This window comes from Euprymna scolopes, chromosome 22 (genome assembly GCF_053919585.1).
Source record: "Euprymna scolopes isolate OS-2025 chromosome 22, ASM5391958v1, whole genome shotgun sequence".
NCBI lineage: Eukaryota > Metazoa > Mollusca > Cephalopoda > Sepiida > Sepiolidae > Euprymna > Euprymna scolopes.
The window spans coordinates 62002171-62027544 of record NC_136503.1 but is presented as its reverse complement, the minus strand read 5'-3'; the positions used below and the strand labels follow the sequence as shown (position 1 = coordinate 62027544).

General features: G+C 34.1%; 1 protein-coding gene across 1 annotated transcript in view; it reads right to left on the bottom strand.

Moving 5' to 3' along the window:
- LOC145243446 (uncharacterized) overlaps positions 1–25374 on the bottom strand; it is a 54691-nt gene continuing 29317 nt past the window's right edge. Inside the window, exons 3-8 of the mRNA XM_080106336.1 lie at positions 22928–23037; positions 20698–20790; positions 14309–14492; positions 13311–13409; positions 7619–7768; positions 1–6848 (exon numbers count right to left, since the gene is read on the bottom strand). Of these exons, the coding sequence (XP_079962462.1) occupies positions 6748–6848; positions 7619–7768; positions 13311–13409; positions 14309–14492; positions 20698–20790; positions 22928–23037 (737 nt within the window). The 3' untranslated portion in view covers positions 1–6747. The remainder of the gene's footprint in view (positions 6849–7618; positions 7769–13310; positions 13410–14308; positions 14493–20697; positions 20791–22927; positions 23038–25374) is intronic.

Genomic DNA, 25374 nt, shown 5'->3' with positions numbered 1-25374 from the left:
AAAAAAAAAAAAAAAAAAAAAATAGATTTAAGGCAATTCGATATTTAAAATGGAGTGTGTGCTTTTCTTCTGGCCATTCTTTTACATGGGAAGGAAGCAAACACAGGCTCACACATATTAAAAAAATATGCAAACGGAAACAGTCTGTGGATATCAATTTTACGTCCGCATCCTAGTCATCTACAAAGGCCATGTTCATCAGTTGGTTCACTTAGTGAGATCGGTTTACAATTTTAATCATCTTTTAAGCAGTTTGAACTTCTCTTGCACTTTGTTCATTGGGTATATGTACCTTTTTTTTTATTTTAAAGGTTATTTTATGAGCAAGTACCATGATTCCTGGAATCATGGAGATCTTTGCAGGATTGTCCCCCCGCCCCGTCTCATAGAACTTTTTTTTGGATCTTGCACTAGGAAGAGACTAGTTGGTGCTCCAGACAAGTGGCAACGCCATTCCAAAGAGAGAATAGCTGTCAAAGGGAGACCACCTTTGCAGATTTGACAATATCTACATTGTCATTCCAATATTTTCAGATATTAATTTTAAATGTGACTGACGAGAAACAAATCTTACTGGATTAAAATCGGCCTTCAGGTTACAAGACCTATTTAAGGCACCTATCCTATTAAATTATAGAAAACGATGTAAATAGATCTGCATGGAATATTTCAGCAGTCAGACATACTTAAGGGGGAAAGATTATATTTTGCAGATTTTTTTTTTTTTTTTATATATACATATCACCAGCATTCTCTACAAATTCATTACATGAAAAATTTGCCAATTGGCATCAGGAGAAATTGGCCATCTTCAGCATTCGTTGTTATTTTATATACCTTTTCAAGCTATAAATGATGAAGGCCTGAGTTGGCCGAAATATTTAGTTTATATTTTTCCTCAAATGACAAATTCTAGCATCAAATCTGGAAAGCGAAGGAAATTATAAGGACGCATAAAAAATATTGGATCTATACTTTTCTTAGACATGACTACTACAGCACTTGACTGCTGAAAATGCATTAGAGTTTCAAATCAAAATTGGATGCACCTGTCCTTTTCGAGCCACGCTAAAGAGCTGAGCTCAAGCTGTTGTCTAGATTTGTTTTAACTACAGTTTGGTAGTGTTTACAATTTCAAGTTTTTTTTGTTTTTTTTGCTATTAAAAAAAAACATTTTGTATCTCGACAACCACAGGACCATAAACTGGACCTACAAAAATCTAAAGACCAGACATTGGCCAACTTACATCTATAACAGAGGAATAGATAAACCAAGGTTCATATATCATTAAAGAATTTAACACCTCTGTTATTGCAAGGAGGAAGGGGAGCTTACAATAAGAAGTAGAACTAAGCACCAGTCTAGCCAAACTCATTCAATGAGTGGGTCAAATATACTTGTATCAAATTTGAAAACATGGCTGCATCAGTGAAACAGTTGCAAATGTACATCACCACTGACGACTTTTCTATTTCAGACACAAGTGGCATGAGCAGCCATTACCACTGAAGGAGGGGGAAGAATTCATCATTCATATAAAACCTTAATTATCATTTAATATAGTATTAGAAGCACAGACCAAGCTTGAATTAAGCTTTTGTTTCGGCTGTCAATTATAAATGCTAGGTTAACATTTTGATAAGTTTATAATACAAAAGCAGTTATCAGCAGGTCTCGCTAAAACTTAGTACAATAATGATCAAAGTTGTTTTCTTGATCAGCATTGCTGTACCCTGCCACGCATTGCGGTGGCTCAATTTGGTGTAATGGAAAAGTCTAATAAAACGAGAAAATGCAGGTTTCTTATATTCTTAGTAAAGCAATCCACTCCAAAAAGTGAAAAAAGGTGAAAATGTAAAAAAAAAAAAAAAGAAAAAAAAAAAAAGGTGAAAATGTAAAAAAAAAAAAAAAAAAAAAAAAGTGGTACTCTTGCAGAATTGGATCTGGATCCTTGGGAGTTTCCGTTAAATTTGAAAACATTTATTTTTTTTTTAATAGAAAAAAAAAAAAAATTTTGTATCTCAACAACCACAGGACAGTAAACCGGACCTATAAAAATCTAAAGATCAACGAATGAATGCTTAAAATTAAAGTTTTTAATTAACCCTCAAGTGGGGGTGGGGATAGGGGAAGATAAAAACAGTGGGGAGGAGGGGAGAGTTGTAATGGAAATAGGTTACACCTGTCCTGGGTAACACCAGGGGACCATGCTAGTACAGAAATTGTGAACTAAATTTATTTAGTAATACAGCAGTAGATTAAATTATTTTCATAAAATAAGAGAATCAGCTAAGCATAGTTGTAATACAAGTCACAGTGGCACTTCATACAGATCTTAGATGCATAGAAGTGTAAATGAAACAGAATAAATTGAAGTCATGTGTCCCCTTCTCAAGTAAGAAGGCAGACTACAGGGTGGTCAAAAAGTCAGGTAACATTTTAAAGAAAACGATATTAGCAATACACGTATATTTAAGTACCATACATTGAAATATAAAATGAAACAAACATGAAATATGTTTATTTTGTTAATTGTCGTCCATTTCTCTCTATCTCTCTATCAATCGCTGGAAGCGATTAACCACTGATTGTGTAACACGTGTAATCATGTCAGCTGATATCCGCGCAATCTCCTCTTCAATAAATAACTTTAAAGATGCTATTGTATCAGGCTTCTTGCCATAAACGCTATCCTTTACATAGCCCTAAAGCCAGAAATCAGGAGTGGTAGTTTATATATTACACTCAAATATTTAAACAAATAACATTAAACGAATAGAGATTATAATCGATCATATTGTTTTTTCTACCTTTAACATGTTACCTGACTTTTTGACCACCCTGTAGATAAGTGAAAATGATATTGGGAAAAACCTAGAATCGAACCCTGTAGGCAAGTGTTCAAAGATAATGGATAACTGGAATCTTAGGAATGAAGTTGATTGTTAATTTTTTTAGAAATAACTAAATATTATGTATGACAGAAAAAAAGAGCGATTTTACATTCTTTTAGAAAAGACTTGATATTAAATATGTCAGTTAAATGAACAGACAATGCGAGTTAATAAATAATGATTAAAAATAGGTTAGATATTGAACAATTAAATTTTGGAATTCTTTGTTTGCCAAGAGTGTGTTTGGACGGACATATGTAAAAATCCATGTGAAATTTAGTCACGTTGGTTAAAAGCCACAGCCTGACGTCATAAACAAAGGAGTTTCTCAATATATTGAGAGAGGGTTTGAAGTTAGGGAGAGGAGATCACAATCGGTGATTGACTCATACGAGAGTCGGGAGCAACTTAACGGAACTGATCTGCTTAGAGGTGAAGAAGAGTAGACCATGTAGTCATACAAATTTGAATTCCTGACCTCAATCGGCCGACAGACGGATAAAGAAATTTAATATTTTCTAACTGGTTGTCTTCGTGTCGTCCTTACAACCGAAAAGGTAAATGTGTTTTGTCATCATCTTTAATGAACTTTGTATGCCCCCCCCCCTCAAGTATCTCCCTTCTGTTAACAAGAACTGTATACAGGGTGACCCAAAAAAACAAAACAAAAGCTAAATGGAGGCCATCTAGAACATATGCTGTAGAACGGAGAAAAAAAGGCCAAAGACCTTAATGTTTTGATGTGATGTTTTGAATATAATAAACTAGTTATGACCAAAGTTTCATTTCATTCGGACAAAACACTAAGAAACGGGGCCTAATTAGAGTTGGGCCTGTTTTTTTGGGTCACCCTGTAAATGTCCCAACTCCGTAATAATATGAAGTCTCAAGAATCATCACAGTCAACATGATGTAAATGTATATGTCATTATTATCCCCTGTGCAGAGTTCCGTTATACATGTCTCCGATATGAACTCCTGTCATCTTCCAAATATGTACCCACAACACAAGGGGCTACTATTGAGATTATCTATAGCAGGTTGTCAAACTAGAGTCTATCAAGGGCCATAGGAGTCAGTTTACGTTACCATAGGCGTCACACGCTTGCAATTAAAACTGAAGTCGTTTAAAAATTCAGTGTTTTTTTTTTGTTTTATTCAGAGACATGCAATAGTTTGGCCCTAGTCAAGAATGCTAGTATAAACAGCATGAAATAAAAGGTTTCATTTCAATATGAGGAAATAATGATTTGATTGCATCAATGAATGTGACAGCAACAAATCCAATGCACAGTTCAAAAGTGGATAAGTTTTTTTTTTTTTTTTTTTTTTTTTTTTTACACAGTGATCACCACTTATCAAGGCCCGGAAGCCACTCAGGGATAAGGGTTATTGCAAGTACATTACGTTAGTGAGGAGATTTGCTGAAATGTTTACTTAAGGGGGCGGTTCATTAGGAATTTGTTAACATTGGACTTGAAGACAACAAAACTTCAAACTGAAATCTGTGCAGTTTCATCAGGTAAGTAATAATCAGTCAACCTAGTTCCCTGAAAAGTTTTGGCATGAATTATAAGTCCTTTGAGTTTTTATAATCTTAACCCAAACTTTTGATATATAATAAACATTTGAAAAACAGTACCCAAAACAATCTAAAATTTCGATCAACAAATTTAGTATTTATTTGCCGACCGTTATCCTCATAATTGTTTCACCATGTTTCGGCCAACTATTCCTCTACCCTTCTTCAGATGGTTAACAGTGACTGAATAGGAACGCCAAGTCTTTTCTGTATCCTCAGTAATTACTGCCTTCCATAGTCGTCTCGCTATATTTAAGCACCTGAAGAAGGCCAGAGGAATAGTTGGCCAAATCTTTGTGAAACAACAACTATGATGATCAAATAAATGAATTTCTCATCTCAAAGGATTGAAAAAATTAAAAAAAACACAAAAAAAACTATAGAAACACTATGTAGATATTTGAGCAGCAAGATGCTTGTTCACATTACATTTAAATTACTGCATGTTAGTACAGTCAGGGAAATAGGATACTGGGAGAAATTTCCCAAGTGTAGCAACCCAAAGGGACCCCTACAGTGAAGGGATGGAATTTTATTGCTTGTCGGGGTATTTATGTAGGTGGGGTACAAGTGTTACAAGTTCAAAGCACATGTCAAAATGTCAAATAAGGACAGGGATGCAACATTGCGGCAATGAGATGGGTTAGAACTTGGTTCATATTGTATGAATTCAAAGATTCTATTGTTTGCATTGGCTTCTGATATTTATCCAATCAGAATACTTTCTAGAAAGATAAGGTACTCACAGGAGGGACCACAAGAAGATCGTCAATATATTAAGTTGGAATTATTTGTGGAACTAACAAGATTCGAACTTTGAACACCCTGGTTGTCAGTCCATATTGTTGACCACTCATCTACCTGGAGCTTATTTGATAGTGGGGGAGCTATTAGGTCAAAAAAACTTTTGGACCTTGTTCTACGATGTTATTAATTTGTTAGTGTAAAAAGATTTTCAAGCCACAGTACTTGTACAGATTTTATTTTTTAATATAAACATTTGAAAAAAATAAAGTATAATTTTTGGATGCGATACTGTTATGAAAGGGCTTAAAGAAAAAGCCTAATAATTGAAAATAACATTTTATATTAATAGTAAAAAAAAAAAAAATTGGCAGTCAAAATTTTCATTTATTTTAACAAAATTGCACTTTTAAGTTAAGAAAAGTTCGTTCTTGTACAGAATTCAACCCAATGATATAGAAATATCGTCGAGGTATGTACCCATTACAGAACAAAAATTTCATATTCCAAAAGTCAAGCAAATTGGTCAAGTAGTTTTTCGAATACAATTGAAGTGAGGGTGATACATTTTGCATGGACCATAAAGGGAGACAACTATTCGAATTACAGTTCAAAATTAGCCATCTCAATGCCACAATTTACTATTAAAATACGGTACAGTTTTCATATAGGAAATCATTTTATCAACTTACATGATTTGTGGTAAGTGATATTTTCAAAAGGGTACATCAGTTTTTTTTTTTTTTTTTTTTTTAAGAAAATTCTGGACACGCAAAAATTTATTTTGAAAAATTTAATTGATAGATTTTTTTTTTATCTTTGACACAATTGTAAAAATGTTAAATAGTATAACAATGTAAAGATCTTAATGATCTTGCATGAGATCTGTATTAATTTCAGTAACATCTGAAATCATTCATTATTTTGATAATATTGTCCAACTAATATTTATATTAGATACATTAACATAATTTCGATGATCAAGATCAATTTATAGGTTAAAAATAATACAAGTTAGTTGTCCATCGTTTTTTTTTCAACTGTATGAAGACTTTAATGCACAAAAGGTGCTTTAACCTTGTACAATGCTTAATTGGATTGGTTGGTCTGGTTTTACAGCATATCAACCCCTTTTCAGGTTATTTAATGCCGAATCCAGTTATTCGGAAGAAAAATTTTTTTTAATAGAATATATTTTATTTTCAAGTTGGTTTCTATTTAACACATAGTTGGGATCCTAACAGGTACTACCACTCTGGGTCAAAGTGGGCCTGGTAGTAATGGCAATTAAAGGGTGGCTCCACACTCATGAAAGCCCGCAAGCTGGGGCCTCACCATCAGATATAGTTTAAGGTTATATCCAGGACCGCTTAATTGGAAGGGGAAAATATGAAAGCAATGTACAGCAAAGTGCCTTAAGTTTTAAATCATTAAAGGCTGCATTGAAAATATAAAAAAAAAAAATCAGGAAATCTTATGTACATTGGCAGTTGACAGGAATTCTTGTTAAGTTCTTATTCATCAATTTACTGTAGCATTGAAGAAAGCCAATCTTGATATTTTATACTGAGGATCCCCATTTTGGCATCAGCTGTTATTATGCTGATACCACGTTTGCCAACAGTTTCTGAAATAAAAGTAAAAGAAAAAAAAAAAAGGAAATTTAATTTTAACAGAAAGGAAATTATATTTATATATAAACAGTTATGGAATTAATAAGTCAACTCTACATAAACTGAAAATTACTCAAGTGTTGAGTATCTTTCAGATGTAAGATTGGGTTGGCTTTGAAAAACAATTCAAATATGTGATGTGTCTTTGACAAAGGAAGTATGTTACCAGACAAAACGTTCTAATTTTTCGGTTTGCTACCAGAAGCAGTGACCAGGCAAATCAGTTCTTTACCTTTGTTTTTCAGTATTTTTAGTGTTAAGTGATTTAGTAAAATAAAAGCTAAGAAAAGAACATTGAAAAAAAATATACGGCTGAAATTATATGGGAAAACAACGGCACTTGTACAGTTTAATCAAGACATTAAAAAACAAAAAAAAAACGAAAAAAAAAAAATGAAAAAAAAAAAAATGAAAAAAAAAAAATGAAAAAAAAAAAATGAAAATATCGAAAAGGTTATATTGTATGTATCCGTTTTTGACTGAAGATCAAAAAAAAAAAAATTTTTTTTACTTAATTTGATTGTGCAGGTAGAAGGTAGACATCTTAGAATTTTTTGAACATGCCACGGGGAGATAACTCAATTTAAAGTGCAGACACTCCATCTTTAATACTAGCTTTTCTTCCTAAAACATCTAACCTTTTGTGCTCGATATCAAAACTTTTTGCAGCAAAAACTTGATGAAATTAAGTGAAAGATAATGGATACTTTCAACTGCCACTTACCTTCAATTGCCATTAATGGTAGTCTTGTGTGATCCGTTGTTTTTTCGACACTCTTTAACAAGTAGGTAAAATCTTTTGAGAGACTAAAACCAGCAGCGAGCAAGTCCAAATCCATATCAGCAGGTTTAGGAAGACCAATAATGACATCACCTAGGAAGATAAAAGCATTCACATCTTTTTGTTTAAAAAAAAAGTCTTCTTAGACACAGGCTTAGATCCAATGACCCACAAAGCACATTAGATCTGGACACTACTGGGAGAGGTGTACAAAACAGAAAACTTCAACAGTATGGCAACCTTATAAAAGTTATATGCAGAACAATTGAGAGCAGGGTCAGTTCAAAGGGTAGATCAAGAAAAACAAGCAATAAGGATGGATAAATAAAGATCTGAGCAGAGATGAATTTGGAAGTCAGTTTCAAAAGCTATCCAACATGGCAGCATACAAGACATTAAAATCAACTATGGTGGTTTGTATTTTCATGGCATACATCATTTTCAGGTAATTTAACTAGAAATATAATCACTTAGGATGCTTTAGCATCTAGCTACACTCACTCAATTTCCCTTTTCCCAAGCTGTACTCCAAACTAAACTTCCATGAAGAGAATTTTTCTAGGACCACATTTGCAGAACACAGCTTCTTCCCAGTCAACTAGTCATTTTCAAGTATAGAGTTGCATTTTAGTTTTAAACAGAATGGTTTTATCAATTCAAAGAAGCTTAGAGTTGTAAAAGGTGGCTGACAAAGTTTCCTGTTTGATAACCAATTTGTAAAAAAAAAAAAAAAAAAAAAAAAAAAAAAAAATGAATCGTAAAATTACTTCCTATGTGGACACTAAAAATAGTGCGTGAATTCAGAGATATCCAGTATGTTTTATGGAGAGATTCAGATTCTTTGATAGAGCTTTGCTTCATTTGATTGGTCAGTTCCTATCACCTGTTTATGAATAGAAACTTTCAACTTCATTAGTCATACCCTCTTCAGTATTCCGAAATATTGCAACATAATGTAAAGATTCTTATTGAGCCATAAAATTTTGCCTAATATCAACCATCATTATTAATCAGGTTATCTCACTGTCCACCTGATGTGTCAACGCAGTACAAGTCGAGCACAACTGGTTTGTGTTCTATGCAGAGGTCGAAGGGTATAAGGCCGACAGGTTTCAAACTGTACTTCCATTGACAACGTGTGCACCTGCATGCTAGCAAAGGTCACCAGGCAGGTCAGTGCATTTTGAGTGCAAGCTGTTAATGAGTTATCGCTCCTACACATATACCTTAGAATAGATAGGGACGCACATGTGTTCTGGGGAGTTGTCACTTTGAGAGTCTAGAGTTAATCACAGACTGTCACGATTCCAAAGATTTCTTGGAGGCAACAAGAGATGGGGATGCATGGCAGATAAACCGATAGCAAAATTCCCACCCTCCTAAGGTGCAGCAAAGAAAATGGACCATAACTTAGACCGTAAAACTAAATAAAGTTCCAGTTATCCAGAGAAACTAGACTTTTGTCTTGTTAGGCAAGAGGGCTTTTGTTCCAGTGAACTAACATCAGGACACAAACCACTAGAGGACATGGTCAAGAGAATAGAAAAGGTACATTCTGCTTTTCAAAAGGGGCTCATGTGTTATAAAAGTGAACACCGACGCAATATAAACAGACACTCCTTTCCCCCATGTTACACCGACAATCAGTAAGCATTATCCTTGAGTTACTTTGATAAGTAGCAACTTCAGAAAAAATTCTGCATTTTCAACTTGCAGAGTGATTAACACGCTTCAGTAACAAGCCACACATGTGTGGTCCCCCTCTGGTGCTGCAGGAGATGATACCACAAAAAAAAAAAAAAAAAAAATAGTGAAGAAATGATGAATGTGAGAAGTGTGAAGGGCCAACATTGCCTTCACATTTTCACCAAGTTTCACAAAAATCTAATGAATAGGGCAAAAGTTATAGGATACAAAAGTCATTTTTTTTTTTTTTTGAAATATTGGGGAATTTGTGACCCCCTGGGAATGCTGAATCCCAGTGAAAAAAATGGACAAACAGTGCAATTTCATACCTTAATATTTGAATTCAGCACCATGGAAAAAACACTATATAGACACACATATCAAGTTTTTAAGTAATATGAAAAAATGAGCTCCAGAAAGGCATGCTTTTAGCCCTAATTTTGCCAGGGTCACCCATACTGAATTGATATTAAGAACAATGGCCTCCACATTTTGGCAAAGTTTCAGGAAAATCTAATGGATGGATCAAACGCTATGGGGCAAAAAGTGTCATATTTGACCATTTTGGGGCATTTTTGACCTCTTTTGGGCCCCTGGGACGTCAAATCCCAATGTAAATGGATAACTGTGAAGTTTCAGGCCTTAACACATGGAGTTGACCACTGTGAAAAACCACTATATAGACAGAAAGTTTTGAGAAATATGAAAAAGTGAAAAGCGAAGCTCGCATATGCCAGAAAGACAAACAAATAAAAATTCTATTCTACTAAAAATTAATTTCACAAAATTACAATCTTTTTACAGATATGTACGCGTTCAGTTCTTAGCACATTTTTTAAGTCTCAATTCTCTCTCTTCATAGATGGCACTCAGGCGGAATGGAGAGGGGGGTGTCAGGCGTTTGGGAGCTGGTTCCTCTCGCGGTTGGCGCAAACCTCTCTTCAATCTGTCTCTGATCTGTCTAATTTCAAGCGCCATTGGCTTTATATATTCCGGGTCGGGCCGGGGTTGATAGTCCACTCAGCCAATCAGATTAAGATACATATCTGGGGCTTTCCAGACCTAAATTGTGTGTGTGCAGTTCAGCCATAGTCTAGAGTTTTGAAACCTGGGACCAAAACCTACATCCATTCTGATGACCTCCGGGGTTAATCCCTGTCATTCAGAAGACATAGTCTGAAGGTGTTCTTCAGGTCAACAAGTACAATCTCGTTATTCAGACATTTCCTGTTATTGGATTTTTAAACAAAATATATCTCTGACCTTTCAAAGAATAAAATATATATATCTAACTTTGACAATAAAACAAAATATGTGAAACTGGAATAGGGCCGACCACTTCCCTAGATGAGTTCATAATTAATGGATACTCTAATTTAACAGCTAAATCTGACACCCAAGATCGCCATGGGCATGGAGTATGTGCTTACATTAAGGATGACTTCCCGTGTGGCAGGGATATCTCTAGAGAAGATCCTAATTTACCCTATATGTGCTTCAGGGTTGCACTTGCTAACACCACTGCATTTATATTTGCCCTCTATAGGCCCCACAACAACGGAGTTACTATCTTTAAGAGCATATCTGAGAAAATAGACCACATACTGTCTTCACATCCCTCGGCTAACATCCACATCTGTGGTGACTTCAACGTCCATAACGTGGAATGGCTAACCCATTCAAATAAGACAGATGATGAGGGGAGGTTTTGTCATGATTTTGCCATTGCTTATGACCTCACTCAGATTGTTCGCGAACCCACCCATGTGCCCGATACACCCGGTCAATATGCAAGCCTCTTAGACCTTTTTCTCTCAACTTCCCCTGAGCTATGTTCATGTTCCGTTCATTCTCCTCTAGGATCCTCCGACCACTCCGTCGTATCAGTTAAGATAAAAACGAAATTTAAGAAGCCCCCAGACGTACCCCTCCACCGTACTGTATACCGATACTCTATGGCTGACTGGGATAGCTTCCGTACATTCATACCTGATTTATCTCTGCACTCCATGTTTAAAAAGGAAGTGTCCTCTATAGTATCAGATCTGACCGAATGGTTAATTGTAGGCATAGACCAATTCATACCATCTAAAAAATTCCAACAAAAACCTAACAGCCAGCCATGGTTCTCCCCAGAATGTGCTGCTGCTATCGCGCACAGAAATCACTTTTTCCATAGCTACCAACGTAATAGATGCACTGAGACTAAAGCTGCTTTCAGGTCTGCCAGCAACCACTGTAAAAGAGTAATAAAAAATGCAAGAGAGCTATATGCCCAGTCTGTTAAATCCAAGGTAGCTAGCTGATCAACGGCTTGGATCCCACCAGTTTTGGCAAATAACAAATAGGATCCTGAACAGAAGTGTGCGTTCTATCCCAACCATTATCAATGGACCAGAGGTCATCTCGTCAGCGTCAGACAAGGCCAAATTATTTGCAAAGAACTTTGCAGCTAATTCTACCCTATGTGACGAAGGCCATCAACTCCCCATATTTCCTCCTATAATACAGAACAAGCTAGGTAACATACAAATATCCGTGCATGAGGTCGCCAAACTAATAAAGAACCTAGATTCCAGTAAAGCAAATGGCCCTGATGGCATCCCAATTATAGTGTTAAAAAAGCTTCAACCAGAACTTGCTCCCATACTTACGAAACTATTTAAGCGCTGCCTTAAGGAGAAGTGCTTTCCGACTCCCTGGAAGACCTTATCAGTTTGCCCTGTATTCAAGAATTCAGGTGATAAGTCATCTTCCTCTCAGTACAGACCAATAAGTCTCCTGTGTGTTATGAGTAAGTTGCTGGAATCCATATTAAATAGAGAAATAGTTAACCACCTCAGCAGGAATAACCTTCTTAGTGACACACAATATGGTTTCCGCTCTGCAATATCTACAGCAGATGTGCTGGCGGTTATATCCCACAGGATTAGTGAATCTCTTGACAAAGGCTTCCTTTCTAGGGCAATTGCTCTTGACATATCAAAGGCCTTCGACAAGGTATGGCATAAGGGTCTACTTCACAAGATTTCCAGCTACGGTATTACTGGAAATGTTTTCTCAATCATTAAATCATTTCTCTCCGATAGGCTAATAAGAGTAGTGGTAGATGGACAAAAATCGGAGGCCTGCAATATAAATGCTGGAGTCCCTCAGGGGTCAATCCTGGGCCCAACTCTCTTCCTGATCTACATCAATGACCTCCCTAAACACATACTTAAATCATTCGTTGACATCTATGCTGATAACACGACCATCTACGGCAACACATCAAAGGCTGTAAATGACAAAGTTCTCTCTCCTCTGATCTCGAGCGCGTGGTTCAGTGGGGGAAGATGTGGCTGGTTACCTTTAATGCATCCAAACCCAAACTCCTATCCTTACATCATAAAAAAAGCAAAGTTAAGCTTTTCCAATAGTACGGTAAGGTTTTCCATGGTAAGGACTTTTTATATCTTGCAAGTTTGAATTAATTAGAGTTATCTCCCTACAAGCAGTTTTCAAGCTGGTAAAAAAATAAAAATTAAAATAAAAAGTTATCAGTTTACATGAATTTTGGCACATGATTTTCTGCTACGAGTACAGATTTTATGTTTGTTTAATAAATTGATACCAATGGAAGTTAATTGGTTCGGAGACAGGTTTTCTAGTATTAAAGTAATTCTTATAAATCTATTCAGTGTTCATTACAAAAACATTAGCATTTGATAAAGGTTTTAGATTTCTTATACCAATTTAGTCAAATATATTTTGAATTTTACTTTTTCTGTTTCGAACATGAATATCCAATTCTATACACATAATGAAAATGAAGACTGTAAATGTCAGAAATCATTTATCGAATCATTAAAAACTTAAGTTTTGACAATATTATGATACGAATAGCTTAACACAAATGCAATCCCAAACTTGTTACAAAGAGGGGGTGGGTGGGTGAAAAAAAACTTACCATGCTTTGAACAGGCATAAACCTCCTTTTTAGTGTTTGTTAATCCCACCTCAACATCTCCCAACTGTGTTATGGCTTCAAGGTTTCCTTCGACAGACTCTGAAGGAAAAGATTTAGGCAATAAGAAATGTAAAGAAAAAGCTTTCATAATTTGTCTGGTAAGGCTCTATGGACAAATTTATCTTTAGCTGACCTTGGACAAGTAAATACTTTCGTTTACTAGCCAAACACATGATTTTTAGAATATGATATCATAAAGATTTTTCTGAGTTGTTTAAATAAGTGTAATTCTAAATATACAACAAATTTTATGTTGATACTAGAAGGTATAAACATTCTGATTTCTTCAGATAATTTTTAAAACAGCTTCCGTAAAAAAAAAAAAAAAAAAAAAAAAAAAAAATACATTGTTCTACAAAACTTGTTTAAATTTAACTTTTTTTTTTTTTTTTTTTTTTTTTTTAAAAACAAAACGAACAAAGTCGAAAAGATATTGTTCATTCAGTAGTGAGCTTTGGAAGAGTGTCAGTGAAAGAAATATAATCACCAAAAGATAAGCGTTTTATTATTTCTAGTGGCCACTTTGGAAAAAAATCACTTGCAAATGCGACTATTTCACTCGCAATGTAGAGCCCTGTCTGGTCATGAAAAAAAAAAAAAAAAAAAAAAAAAATCAATTTAATATTTAATGGTTGAAAGACCAGATGAGTGCGAAATTGATTTTAAACATTTCTATTAAAATAAAATAGAAATTTTTATTTCAAAATATCATTCAGGAAGTACAGATGGTTTTCTTTTTCTTCCATATCATGGTGGAGGTGGGGAAGTCTTTAGCACGAGACCAGTTGAAAATTCCTACGTGGACAAAGTATTTTTGAAGGAAATAAAATCCAACAATATTTTAACATTCACTAGTCTACCAGAAAAATAATGATTTTGTAGAAAAAGCTATCAAAGGCAGAAATTAAAGATATTGAGATCATGCTATGCATACTTACTGATGTTTATATTTCCAGAATTTATGTTAATTGTTGTCTTCCCATGACACGATCTCAAGCGGAGAACAGTCTTTTCACTAGCTGTAATTATGGTCTCTTCAGAATAAACGTCAGCAATATCTATATTACCACTTTCTGTCCGACATTTGATGTCTGGACCCAGCAGTCGTTGTGCTTTAAGTGTCTGAAAGTATAAATTATGCTCAAATTTTAATTCTAAGCTTAGACAATATTTGATGGTAAAGTTATGGTGAAGTGTTCTTGCCCATTTTGGAGTAGCTGAAATCCATTTGATCCCACAATGAATAATGATATTAATATAATTTGTAATAGTTATGCAAGTGGGCTATACAAAATTAACATGTTCAGAGAAATCTGTCATAAGGAGAAAGCCGAGAGAGAAAAATGAAAAACAAATAAAATTCAGCCAAATAGTAATGAAAAAGTAAAGAGACTAAAATCCAATCTAGGAGATAATTCCATCCATTCATTTTAAAGGATAAAGTCCTTCATCTAGGGAAGGAAGACAGGCAGAAATCAGAATAGTATTTCGCTCATCGAAACAAAGATTCTTAATTATTCTGATTAAACAAGAACCCTTTTTCAGTCTACAGATTTTAATACTACTTCAATTAGAAAACTTGCCAACACTTATGAGTAAAACAATATTTCTTGCTTGTAATTTAATTATTAGAATTAAAAGAACTCCTGATAAGCATCTCAATTGAGATTATATAAGAGCAAATAGTTAATAAAACATGTTAAAAAACACTTTGAAAAAGAGTTAACGTTTAATCTGAAAAGGAAACACTTAATAAGTGGATAGCCCTTAATCCGCAGAGTTTCGAAGAAATACTTTCCTTCTCATATATATAAATATATATAAAAAAAAAGTCTTTCGCTTTAGCACATGTTCTGATTCTTTTTTAGATTAACAGAAGTTAGTTATAGGTAGAAATTGACATATCCAAGTACATACCAACCCCATTCAAAAAGGTAAACATTAAAAATTAATGTTAACATCTTATGGTCTTTGCAAGATTTAACAGACATACACTGAAACATTGTTGCAATATTTGATATAATATGAGGAGCATAATTAAATTGTAAGGTTCTACTTCTAGACAATGGTGATAGGAACTAACCAATCAAATAGAGCCATCTTCTACTAGCAACCAATCAGAAACCAGAATTGCTCCATAAAAATATTGGATCTTAGCATTCCCCGCACATCATTTCTTTTATGTTCACATGAGATCTTTGCCCTTTGCCCGCAAAAGACCAAAATCTAATACTTTGACAGAACAGCCACCCATCAAAAGCTTTTCATCTCTAGAACTCTTACAGAAGAGAAACTGAAGATGGCTTTCAATTCAAAACAAGATTAGATAATTATATTATGAAGGGGGGGGGGTATAGTTTTATATGCAGGAATATTTGAAACATTAGATGTTACAAGCCTGTTCTTTAATATTTTGCAATGCACAATATGACAAAATCCTAAAATAGAGATTTCCAATTAATTCTAAAATGGATTCTTGTCAGCATTCAAGCGACATTGTAAATTCCGAGCGGCTCACTTTGATTTTCAGAACGCGACCTCCTGCCATTTCCACTTCAGGTGTTTTTTAATTCCTCCTTAAAGAGCATCTCATAACGCTGTGCCAAGATCAGCAATCACAACCGCCAAGACAGCTAGATATCGAACACCAGTAGACTTTAGCTTCCCAAACAAAAAAGTTGAATCATAATCATGAAAAAAAAAAAAAAAAAAAAAAAAAAAGAAATCATTTAAATCTTGTCATTTCAATGCTTTCAATTTTCAAGATCCCACTTTCAGCTATCACATCTATTTTTCAGGCCGAAACAGCTTTAGAAAAATGGATTCTTGTCAGCATTCGAACGACCTTATAAATTCAGACTTGTTTAGTTCTTGAGCTCTACTCTCCTTGCCATAAGGTCTTCAGGTTTGTCATTTTGAGTTTGAAGCCTCATTGATATGCATATCAAAGTAAAATTTTCAATTTAAAAACAAACTAATTTCACTTAATCAGTTCAATTAAATTACCTTTAATTGAATAAAATAGTTTCATTGTTAAATTGTACAATCTATATATCTATAAAAGTGAAAATGTCTGTGTGTCTGTGTACATTTCCATACCAAATAACTGTCAATTTTCAGTCTACAGACTCAAGATTTGACATAAGGGGTATTGAGTTTTAGGAAAATTATTTTAATCCATTTTCAGCCAGAAATTTGGCTGTCAAGGGGTTAAAATTTGACGATTTGACCTTTAAAAACTACCAAACACCGTCAATTTTGGGTCTAAACACTTGAAATTTAAAATGTAGGTTACTTGGACATGGACCTAAGTTTATAATTTGAGTTGGGCCACCAAAAATAGATGGAAAGGGTTCAAAATTGGGGTCAAAGTTTTAAAAAAATTGACTTTTGCGGTATCTATCAAATTACTCAGCAAATTTCTGGTCTATCATTTGAAATTTTGCATAAAGGGTATTCAGAGATAGGGCAAGCTTTTCAATCGGTTTAAGTCGAAAATTTGAGCTACCAAGGGGTCAAAGTTCAAAGATTTGACCTTTGCGGTGTCCAGCAAACTACTCAGCAAATTTTGGGTCTAAGCATTTGAAATTGTATATAATGGGTATTCAGACATGCGGCACGCATTTTAATGTTTTGGGGCAAGGATTTGGCTGCCAAAAGATCAAAGTTTAAAGAGTTGACCTTTGCAGATTCTACCAAACTTCTTCACCAATTTTGGGTCTAAACGTTTGAAATTTTAAATGTAGGTAACTTGGACATGGCTCAAACATTTTATTTTGATTTGAAACCGAAACAATAAATGTTAAGAGGGGGTCAAAATTGGGGTCAGAGTTTTAAAAAATTTACCTCTGTTGTTACTCAAACAATTTTGGTCTAAACATTTGAAATTTTACATAAAAGTATATTCACCCATAGGGCAAGTTATGAACAGTACAAAGGGCCCCAGCAAAGCCGGGCAGAAGTGCAAGTAGAAAAGTAGAAAATAACGTTGGTGTTGTGAGTAATAGTAAATTAATAGCAAATAATTTTGGGTTTGAGATTAATAGTGAATAAAGAGTAATTAAGTTTAGAGTTATTTTTTTTACATGGGGGTCACCACTTATCAAGGCTTGAAGGCCACTCAGGGATAAGGGTTATTGCGTGTACAGTAATCAGTGAGATAGCATTCTAGTAATCATTAGTATTGGGGGTTTTGATAGAGTGTCTTACTTAAGGGGGCGGTTTGTCAGGAGTTTGTTTATGTTGGATTTGAAGACGTCCAAGTTGTAGTCAGGTGGGAAACAGGCAAGCGGCAGAGAGTTCCACTGGCGTGCAGTTCTAAGAAAGAAGCTTTGCTCATGGAATCTACGTTTGGATTTAGGCACAGATAAAGAGTGGGGAAAATTAATGACAGTAGTTTCAGCTAGACGGGTGTTTCTCGTGAAAGATTAGTGAGGGGGGACGAGGGATTGGAACTCAGACGAGCACCTGCCATGGAAATAACGATAAAACAAAGACAGGCTCGCAACGTCTCTACTGTGGGAGAGAGAGGTTGCAGGGAAGAGAAAAGGGCATCCCCCACTAAGCCACAAAGTCTATTTTGTACTCTGTCAAGGCAGGATAGGCTGTTTTTAGCAGCTCCTGCCCAGATGTGGCAGCAGTACTCCATCCGTGGACGTACTTGGCTTTTATACAGATAGAGAATTGCATCAGTAGTGAGATCTTCTAGAGCGGTAGAAGGATCCCATCATTTTCCCAGCGTCCCTGGCAACAGATTTGATGTACGTGTTCCATTTCAGATCAGGAGTAAAGGTCAAGCCCAGAAGCTTGTAAAAACATGATGCCTCCCCAAAACAAGAGCCATCCATTTCAATTGATGCCAGATGGGGATCAGAGCATTGATGATGTAAAGCTTGGTTTTGGATGCATTAAAAGTAACCAGCCACCTCTTCCCCCATTGTACCACGCGCTCAAGATCAGAGGAGAGAGAATTAGAGAGAACTTTGTCATTTACGGCCTTTGATGTGTTGCCATAGATGGTCGTGTCATCAGCATAGATGTCAATGAATGATTTAAGTATGTGTTTTGGTAGATCATTGATGTAGATCAGGAAGAGAGTTGGGCCCAGGATGGACCCCTGGGGGACTCCAGCATTAATACTGTGGGCCTCTGATTTCTGCCCATCAACCACTGCTCTTATGAACCTATCAGAGAAATGATTTAATGATTGAGAAAACATTTTCAGTAATACCGTAGCTGGAAATCTTGTGAAGTAGGCCCTTATGCCATACCTTATCGAAGGCCTTTGATATGTCAAGAGCAATTGCCCTGGAAAGAAAACCTTTGTCAAGAGATTCATTAATCCTATGTGATATAACCATTGGCACATCTGCTGTAGATCTTGCAGAGCAGAAACCATATTGCATGTCACTAAGAAGGTTGTTTCTGTTGAGGTGGTTGACTACTTCTTTATTTAATATGGATTCCAACAACTTACTCATGACACACAGGAGACTTATTGGTCTGTACTGAGAAGGAGATGACTTTTCACAAATGGTAAATATGGAGCAAATAATTTTGTGTTTAAGAATAGTGAATTATAAGTAAATAAGTTTGGAGTTAAGAAAAAAAAATTAATTAATAGCAAATAATATTGGGTTTGAGATTAATATTGGGTTTGAGATTAATAGTGAATTAATAGTAAATAAGTTTGGATTTGAAGACAATAGTAAATTAATATCAAGTAATTTTGGTTTGAGATTAATAGTGAATTAATCTATCTATCAAAGTGAAAATGTGTACATTTCCCTACCAAATAACTATCAATTTTCGGTCTAGAGACTCGAGATTTGACAGAAGGGATATTGAGATTTGGGAAGGTCTTTTTAATTGGCTTTCAGCCAGAAATTTGAGCCTTGAAAATTTTACCAAACTCTGCCTCCAATTTTTGGTCTAAGCACTAGAAATTTTAAATGTAGGTTACCTGTACATGAGTACAAACTCATAATATAAGTTAGAAAAGCATTTCATCCAAGGCATGAAAATTGTTAAACAAAATGTTTTTACTATAGGCTTTCAAAATAAAGGTACAAGATTCAATTTGAAATTTATTTATCTTCAAAGTGCACTTTTATAAATTTTACAAAGTAAGGTATAAAAATTTAATTTAAATTGAATCAAAAAATTACCTTAGATTTATTTTATGTAATGTACATTCTGTTGCACTTTTTTTAAAAAAAATATTTAAAACTTTATATCTATATCATTAATTGCTAGACGAAAGATAATGTTTTTAAATTGCAACCAAATGTACATAAATGAAATGCTTTTCTAACTTGTATCTTATCTTTTTAAGATATTTTAAAAGTCTCCTTCTCTCTATTTCAGTTTGTATTTCTCCTCACACCACAACTCAGTTTTTGTAACTCCCTCTTTGTAATACAGGTCTGAATGAGAAAATCAGAATTTTTTTTAACAAAAACTTTAAAATAACTTTTTTAGATTAAATTTTTTTAAACTTCTTTTAGAATAGAAAATCTTTAAAATTTAATAAGGAACATATTTCATATAGGTTTCATTAACAAATATTCAGTACATAACGAGAAAAATAGAGATGAAAATTTCAAAAGGACTGTATAACTGGTTACGGGCAATAGTAGTCCTTGCTATCGAAAGTCTTTGTTATTGTTATTCTATTATTATTTAAAACATTTTGTGTCCTGCTCTTTCGCGCGAGGACTAAGTTATTAACATAGGGCCTGAGCAATGCCGGGCTGAACTGCTAGTAACTAGATAAAATTCAAATGATCTTCAAGTTTGAAGAGCATATCTATCCATCGAGCATGGCCACAGTCGAGATTGAACTCACTACACTAGTTTTTAATGCAATTCAAATCTTGTCAGTAGCTGAATAATTGATGCTTTGCCAGAGTTATCAAGGGTATTTTTTTATCGTGAGGCCATTATTAGGCAGGGTGCCTACCATGGCTTAAGAGTCGCATCTACCCTCGAGAGAAGGATAGACCATACCAGTTTCTCAACCTGGTATTTTACCTTGGGGTACATACAGCGGCTCGCCTTCCCAAATGGTCACCCATCTTGTACTGGCCAGGCTCAACGTTGCTTAACTTCAGCGATCTGGTAAGAACCGGTGTGTCATTGTGATTGTGCCGTATATTAAGAGTGTATAAGTAGTCAATTCAGATACAAAATTCTATAGCAATCTAATTCAAAATTAGATTTATTTTGCGTAGTCATCTAGTTTTGTAGAGTAGAAAGATATTATTCATCGGTGAGAATTTAAAATTGATGGTAAAGAAACGATGGAATGGTGGGAAATAAATCTTACCCCATCTCCTCCACAACCTATTCGGATATTTCCTTGTAATACACCCAAACATTCAAGAGGTCCAGTTTCAGAGTAAGCATCTAATTTTCCAGTCTGAAAATAAAAAATAAAAAAGTCAGTTTTACATGCTGATAGGCATAGGATGGCTAAAAAAGATTTCTAAACTAACCTAGCTTTGGTAAAGCTATTAACCCTCTCAAGTTCATTTTTTTTTTGTTTTTATCTCTTACAATATTTTACTTGGCCTACCCTTCTGAACTTGACTAAATACCTCAACTGTTTTTACATCCGACCTAAGAATTCTTTTAATGTGGCCATATCAGCAATGCCCCCCCCACTCCAGTTCTGTACACATCTCTCCAGATTTTATCTTAAAGTCAGAACTAAAAAGGTTTTTAACACTTAGATTACATTCATTTTACCATTTTCTTTCCATGCAACACATTTTCAACCTTAACTCACCAGGTTTCACTTCTATACAGACTTCTTTTGGTAGACATTGGTAAGCTCCGTTAGAAATGACAGGTTAAAAATTACTGTATTGATTTTCTAGGAAAAGATCCATTAACAGCCATGTATTATAAATTGAATAATAGGAAAAGTATTCAAGTTTTAAATACTAGATCACCTGTTGCATTAGCATGTTCATTTATACTAAAGTAAAATATTTCATAAACTGAAGAGTCACGGAGACAATGTAGAAGAAGAACAGGAAAAAATGAAAAGTTAAATTTGAACACTTGTCTGGATCAATGAAGATCCAGAAACTTTTTGAAGAAAGTCCGTTGACTCAAACAAACCCAGTTAAGAAAAGCCATTTGATTTTCATTTCTTTGTAATGTGCCCCCCCCACTTCCCCGTTTATACATATAAGCATGTGAAAATTCAGTACTTGTAAAGTTTAGTCAAGACATTAAAAAATGAAAGTATTGAAAAAAGGTTATACTGCACATATCCGTTATGGAACAAAGTTCTCAGAAAAAAAAATTTCACTTAATTTCATCAAGTACTTTTTTTAATTTTTTACAGCGAAAAAACAATTTGTTATGATACCAAGCAAAAGGTTAAATTTTTAGGAAGAAAAGCTAGAATTAAAGATGGGGAAAGAGTATCGGCACTTTACATGGAGTTATCTCTGTGGCGTGTTCAGCAAATTTCACAATGGCTGACTTCAACGCACTCTCATAAGAGCATGTTTTTCCACTGTAAAAAAAACAAAAAAACAATTCGATCAAATTAAATGAAATTTTTTTTCAGAGATCTTCAGTCCAAAACAGATGTGACAATATAACTTTTTTTTTTTTTTTACGATATTTTAATGTCTTGACTAAACTGTACAAGTACCGAAAATTCCAAGTTGTTGCAGTTTAGCTTAGTATTACACAGATCAGCAGTTGAAGCTGCAGTTTTTGGCTTTCAAATATATACTTTTAAACTTTAGCAGATCGCATCTAACAGGTTTCTAAAGAGTTAACAAAGGGAAGTAATTTCTGAAAACATTACTGAAAGAGTAGAGAAATATAGAAAATACAGAAATTTAAATACTTGTGGGGGAAAATAAAGAAAGCTTACTGCAAAAACATGCTCGTGCATACCGAGAAGGAAAAAACAAGATCCAAGATGGCAACGATGATCTGTTAATGTCCACGGTCTCACAGTTCTCAAAAAATCACATCTCACGTGATTTTAAGGTGCACCAAAGCACCATAAAAGCAGGTTGCTGGGGGGAGGGGCAGAAGCGTTCAGACCTATGCAGAGTTTTCTGAACTTGTTTACATTGGACTTGAAGGTAACAATATTGTAGTTGGTCAAGAAGCAAGCCAGCAGAACAGTGTTCCATAGGCAGGCAGTTCTAAGAAAGAAGCGTTCAGACCTGTGTAGAGTGAACATTATCATGCGACTCAGCCTTTTCCGATTCAGTACTAATTCCTAAAGTAAGTCTATATCAACACATCAACCGAGTCCAAACTATACTTATAATTTTGAAAACCCTAAGATGAGTTTACTCAGATTATAGGTTAATTTTGTTTAAAAATTATGTTGCAGAAAGTTCAGAATAACTAATTTTTTAGAACAATAAGACATCTGAAAATTCAATATTTTTGCTCAGGAAGAGAAAAAAAAACATTTAGAAATAGTCTCAAGATAAGATTATAGTCAGGTCAGTTAATTACATCGGCTTTCATCAACCAACTGATTCTGCTTTTCACAAAATCAAAAATCGACAAACCTTTATATTATTCAAAAGACACTTTCCATTTTGACATTTGATGAAAATGTTATCACTTTCCATGTTTGAAACAGAAACATTCGCCTCTCCATCAACTTTCACATTTATATCTGAAAGTTAAAAAATTTAGAAACAAAATCAAAAAGAAGAAGCATACCATGAATTGATAAAAGATGTTAGAAAATATTTGCATAACGAATAATTAGACAACTCATTCTGATAGCTATCTTTATCATATCTCGGATTTAGCCGTCAACATTCAGGTGCATCTTTTGAACTGATGCAAGATGGTCCTAGTTTGACTAAACAATTTACCAAGTTTGGAAAAAAGTAGCTAATGCAAGTTGGATGTTATAATCAAAACAATGTATATAGTAAAAAGGGGAATAACTGTCCTGTCATTGTTCTCTCCCTTTAACGAATAACACCAAGTTTGAACTAACAGGTATTTAAATCATGCAAGAACTGAAAGCTGACAAGATGAATCCTGTTAAAAAAAAAAAAAAAAAAAAAACTGCTATTAAAAAGATTAAATAAATTAGATCTGTAGAAATTATGCATCTTTAGAGAATGTAAACTTTTCTAATTGAGCCAGTCTGCTCCCGAATTGCCGAATTGACAAAAAAAAACTATGTTAAATTTTTTAGATTTTGTTTTAAGTCATTCATAAAATAATTTAGTGCATTTAAACTTCATTTTCACTTCATGATGTTGCAACAGAAAATTTGTAAGTAAAATCAGAAAAGATCAAAATTTAAAGTTAAACAGGAAATGTGGACAATAGGAAGAATGTGAATCATATGATTGCCTAGCAGGCTACATGACGTTTGCAGTAAAGAGTCTGTCATAATGTTATAAGATCCAAATTGTGTAGGCAGATGAAAAGAACAGTAAAAATTATCCAACTATATTTACAAAAAAATAGTTTATATATCAATGCCATTATTTGTTACAGCCAAATTATTAATTCTGTAATGATTATAATTATATATATATATATATATATATATATATATATATATATATATATATATAAATTAGTGGGGGGTACCCGGCATTGCCTGGGTGTTTAGAGGTGTGTGTGTGCTCGGGGGTTGGGGATAATCAAAAAATAATAAGCGAAGTAAAAACTTTTAAAAAATCGAAAAAAAATAAAAATAAAAATAACGTCAGGCAAACGAGGGGGGGAGAGGGTAATAAAAACAAGAATAAGCGAAGTAAATATTTTTAAATATTAAATAAAAATTAATTATATAAAAAATGTTAAAACTTTAAAAAAATCTAAAAAAAAAAAAAAAAAAAAAAAAGAAAAAGGCAAACGACCGATGTTAAATGTAAAAATCGGAAAAACAAAAAAGAAAACAGAAAAACGAACGTTAAAACTTTTTTAAAAAATCTGAAAAATACCCCCTCCAAAGAAAAACAAAAAAAAAACACAAAAAAAAAACAAAAACAAAAAAACAAACCCGAGAAAAATTGCTGAAATAAACCTCTGGGTGTTTTGGGGTGTGTGTGACCAGTCGGGGAAGGGGAGGGTAATGAAAACCTAAGAATAAGCGAAGTAAAAAAAAAAAAAAAAAAAAAAAAAAAAAGCAGAAAAACGAACGCTCGTGAATATAAATATATATATATATATATTACAACCCTTTCTTTTCATAACCTATCATACTTTCATAAATCAGAGTCCATTTTCTGTAGGGTGTTTTTGAAACCAGTCAACAACGGGTACTTTTGCTGGTTATATATAATACAATACAAGATATATAATATATATAGTATAATATTTCAGGATTCTTTGAGAGGTACAAAATTTATATCATGCAATCATGAAAGGAAGACGAAAATTCATGATTATAACGTTAAAATAAAGTCAACATTTAAAATAAAGTTAACGGGCCGAAGAGAATAAGAGGGTAAAAAAGTAAATAGAGGAGTTGCCCTCGCTTTATCAAAGCTGTATCGAGGGATTTGAGTGAAAGAAAAAAAAAAACGACATGAATGGGAATCGAAATTATGTACAGATAAAAATAATGTTGCGTTATGCATGGGAAGAAAAAAAAAATTAGGAAAAGCAATTAAAATACAACATTATATTACTCGAAGATCCTAGAGACTCCTCATGCTCAAACCTAAGAGGCATTCCTTCTGCTTGCAGAGGGAAGGCCTTCTTAACTGAACGTGAACTGTCCCCAAGATCTTTAAATGGAATAATGAGTGAGCACGACTCAAGATTGTAAAAGAATTTGTGCTAAAGACAGGATTTTTTATAAGGTGGTCAGTAATTGAAGACCCGTATGTATTGGTAATTACGTCTGTTTGGTATGTCCCATTTCTGATTTTGGTAGGTACGTGTTGGGGCAGTAAGTGAGAAATTTGCAAAGCAAATCAGTTCAACAGTGGAAAATTGTTATTTTGCTTCACATGTACGTGTTGTGTTCTCTTCAAGA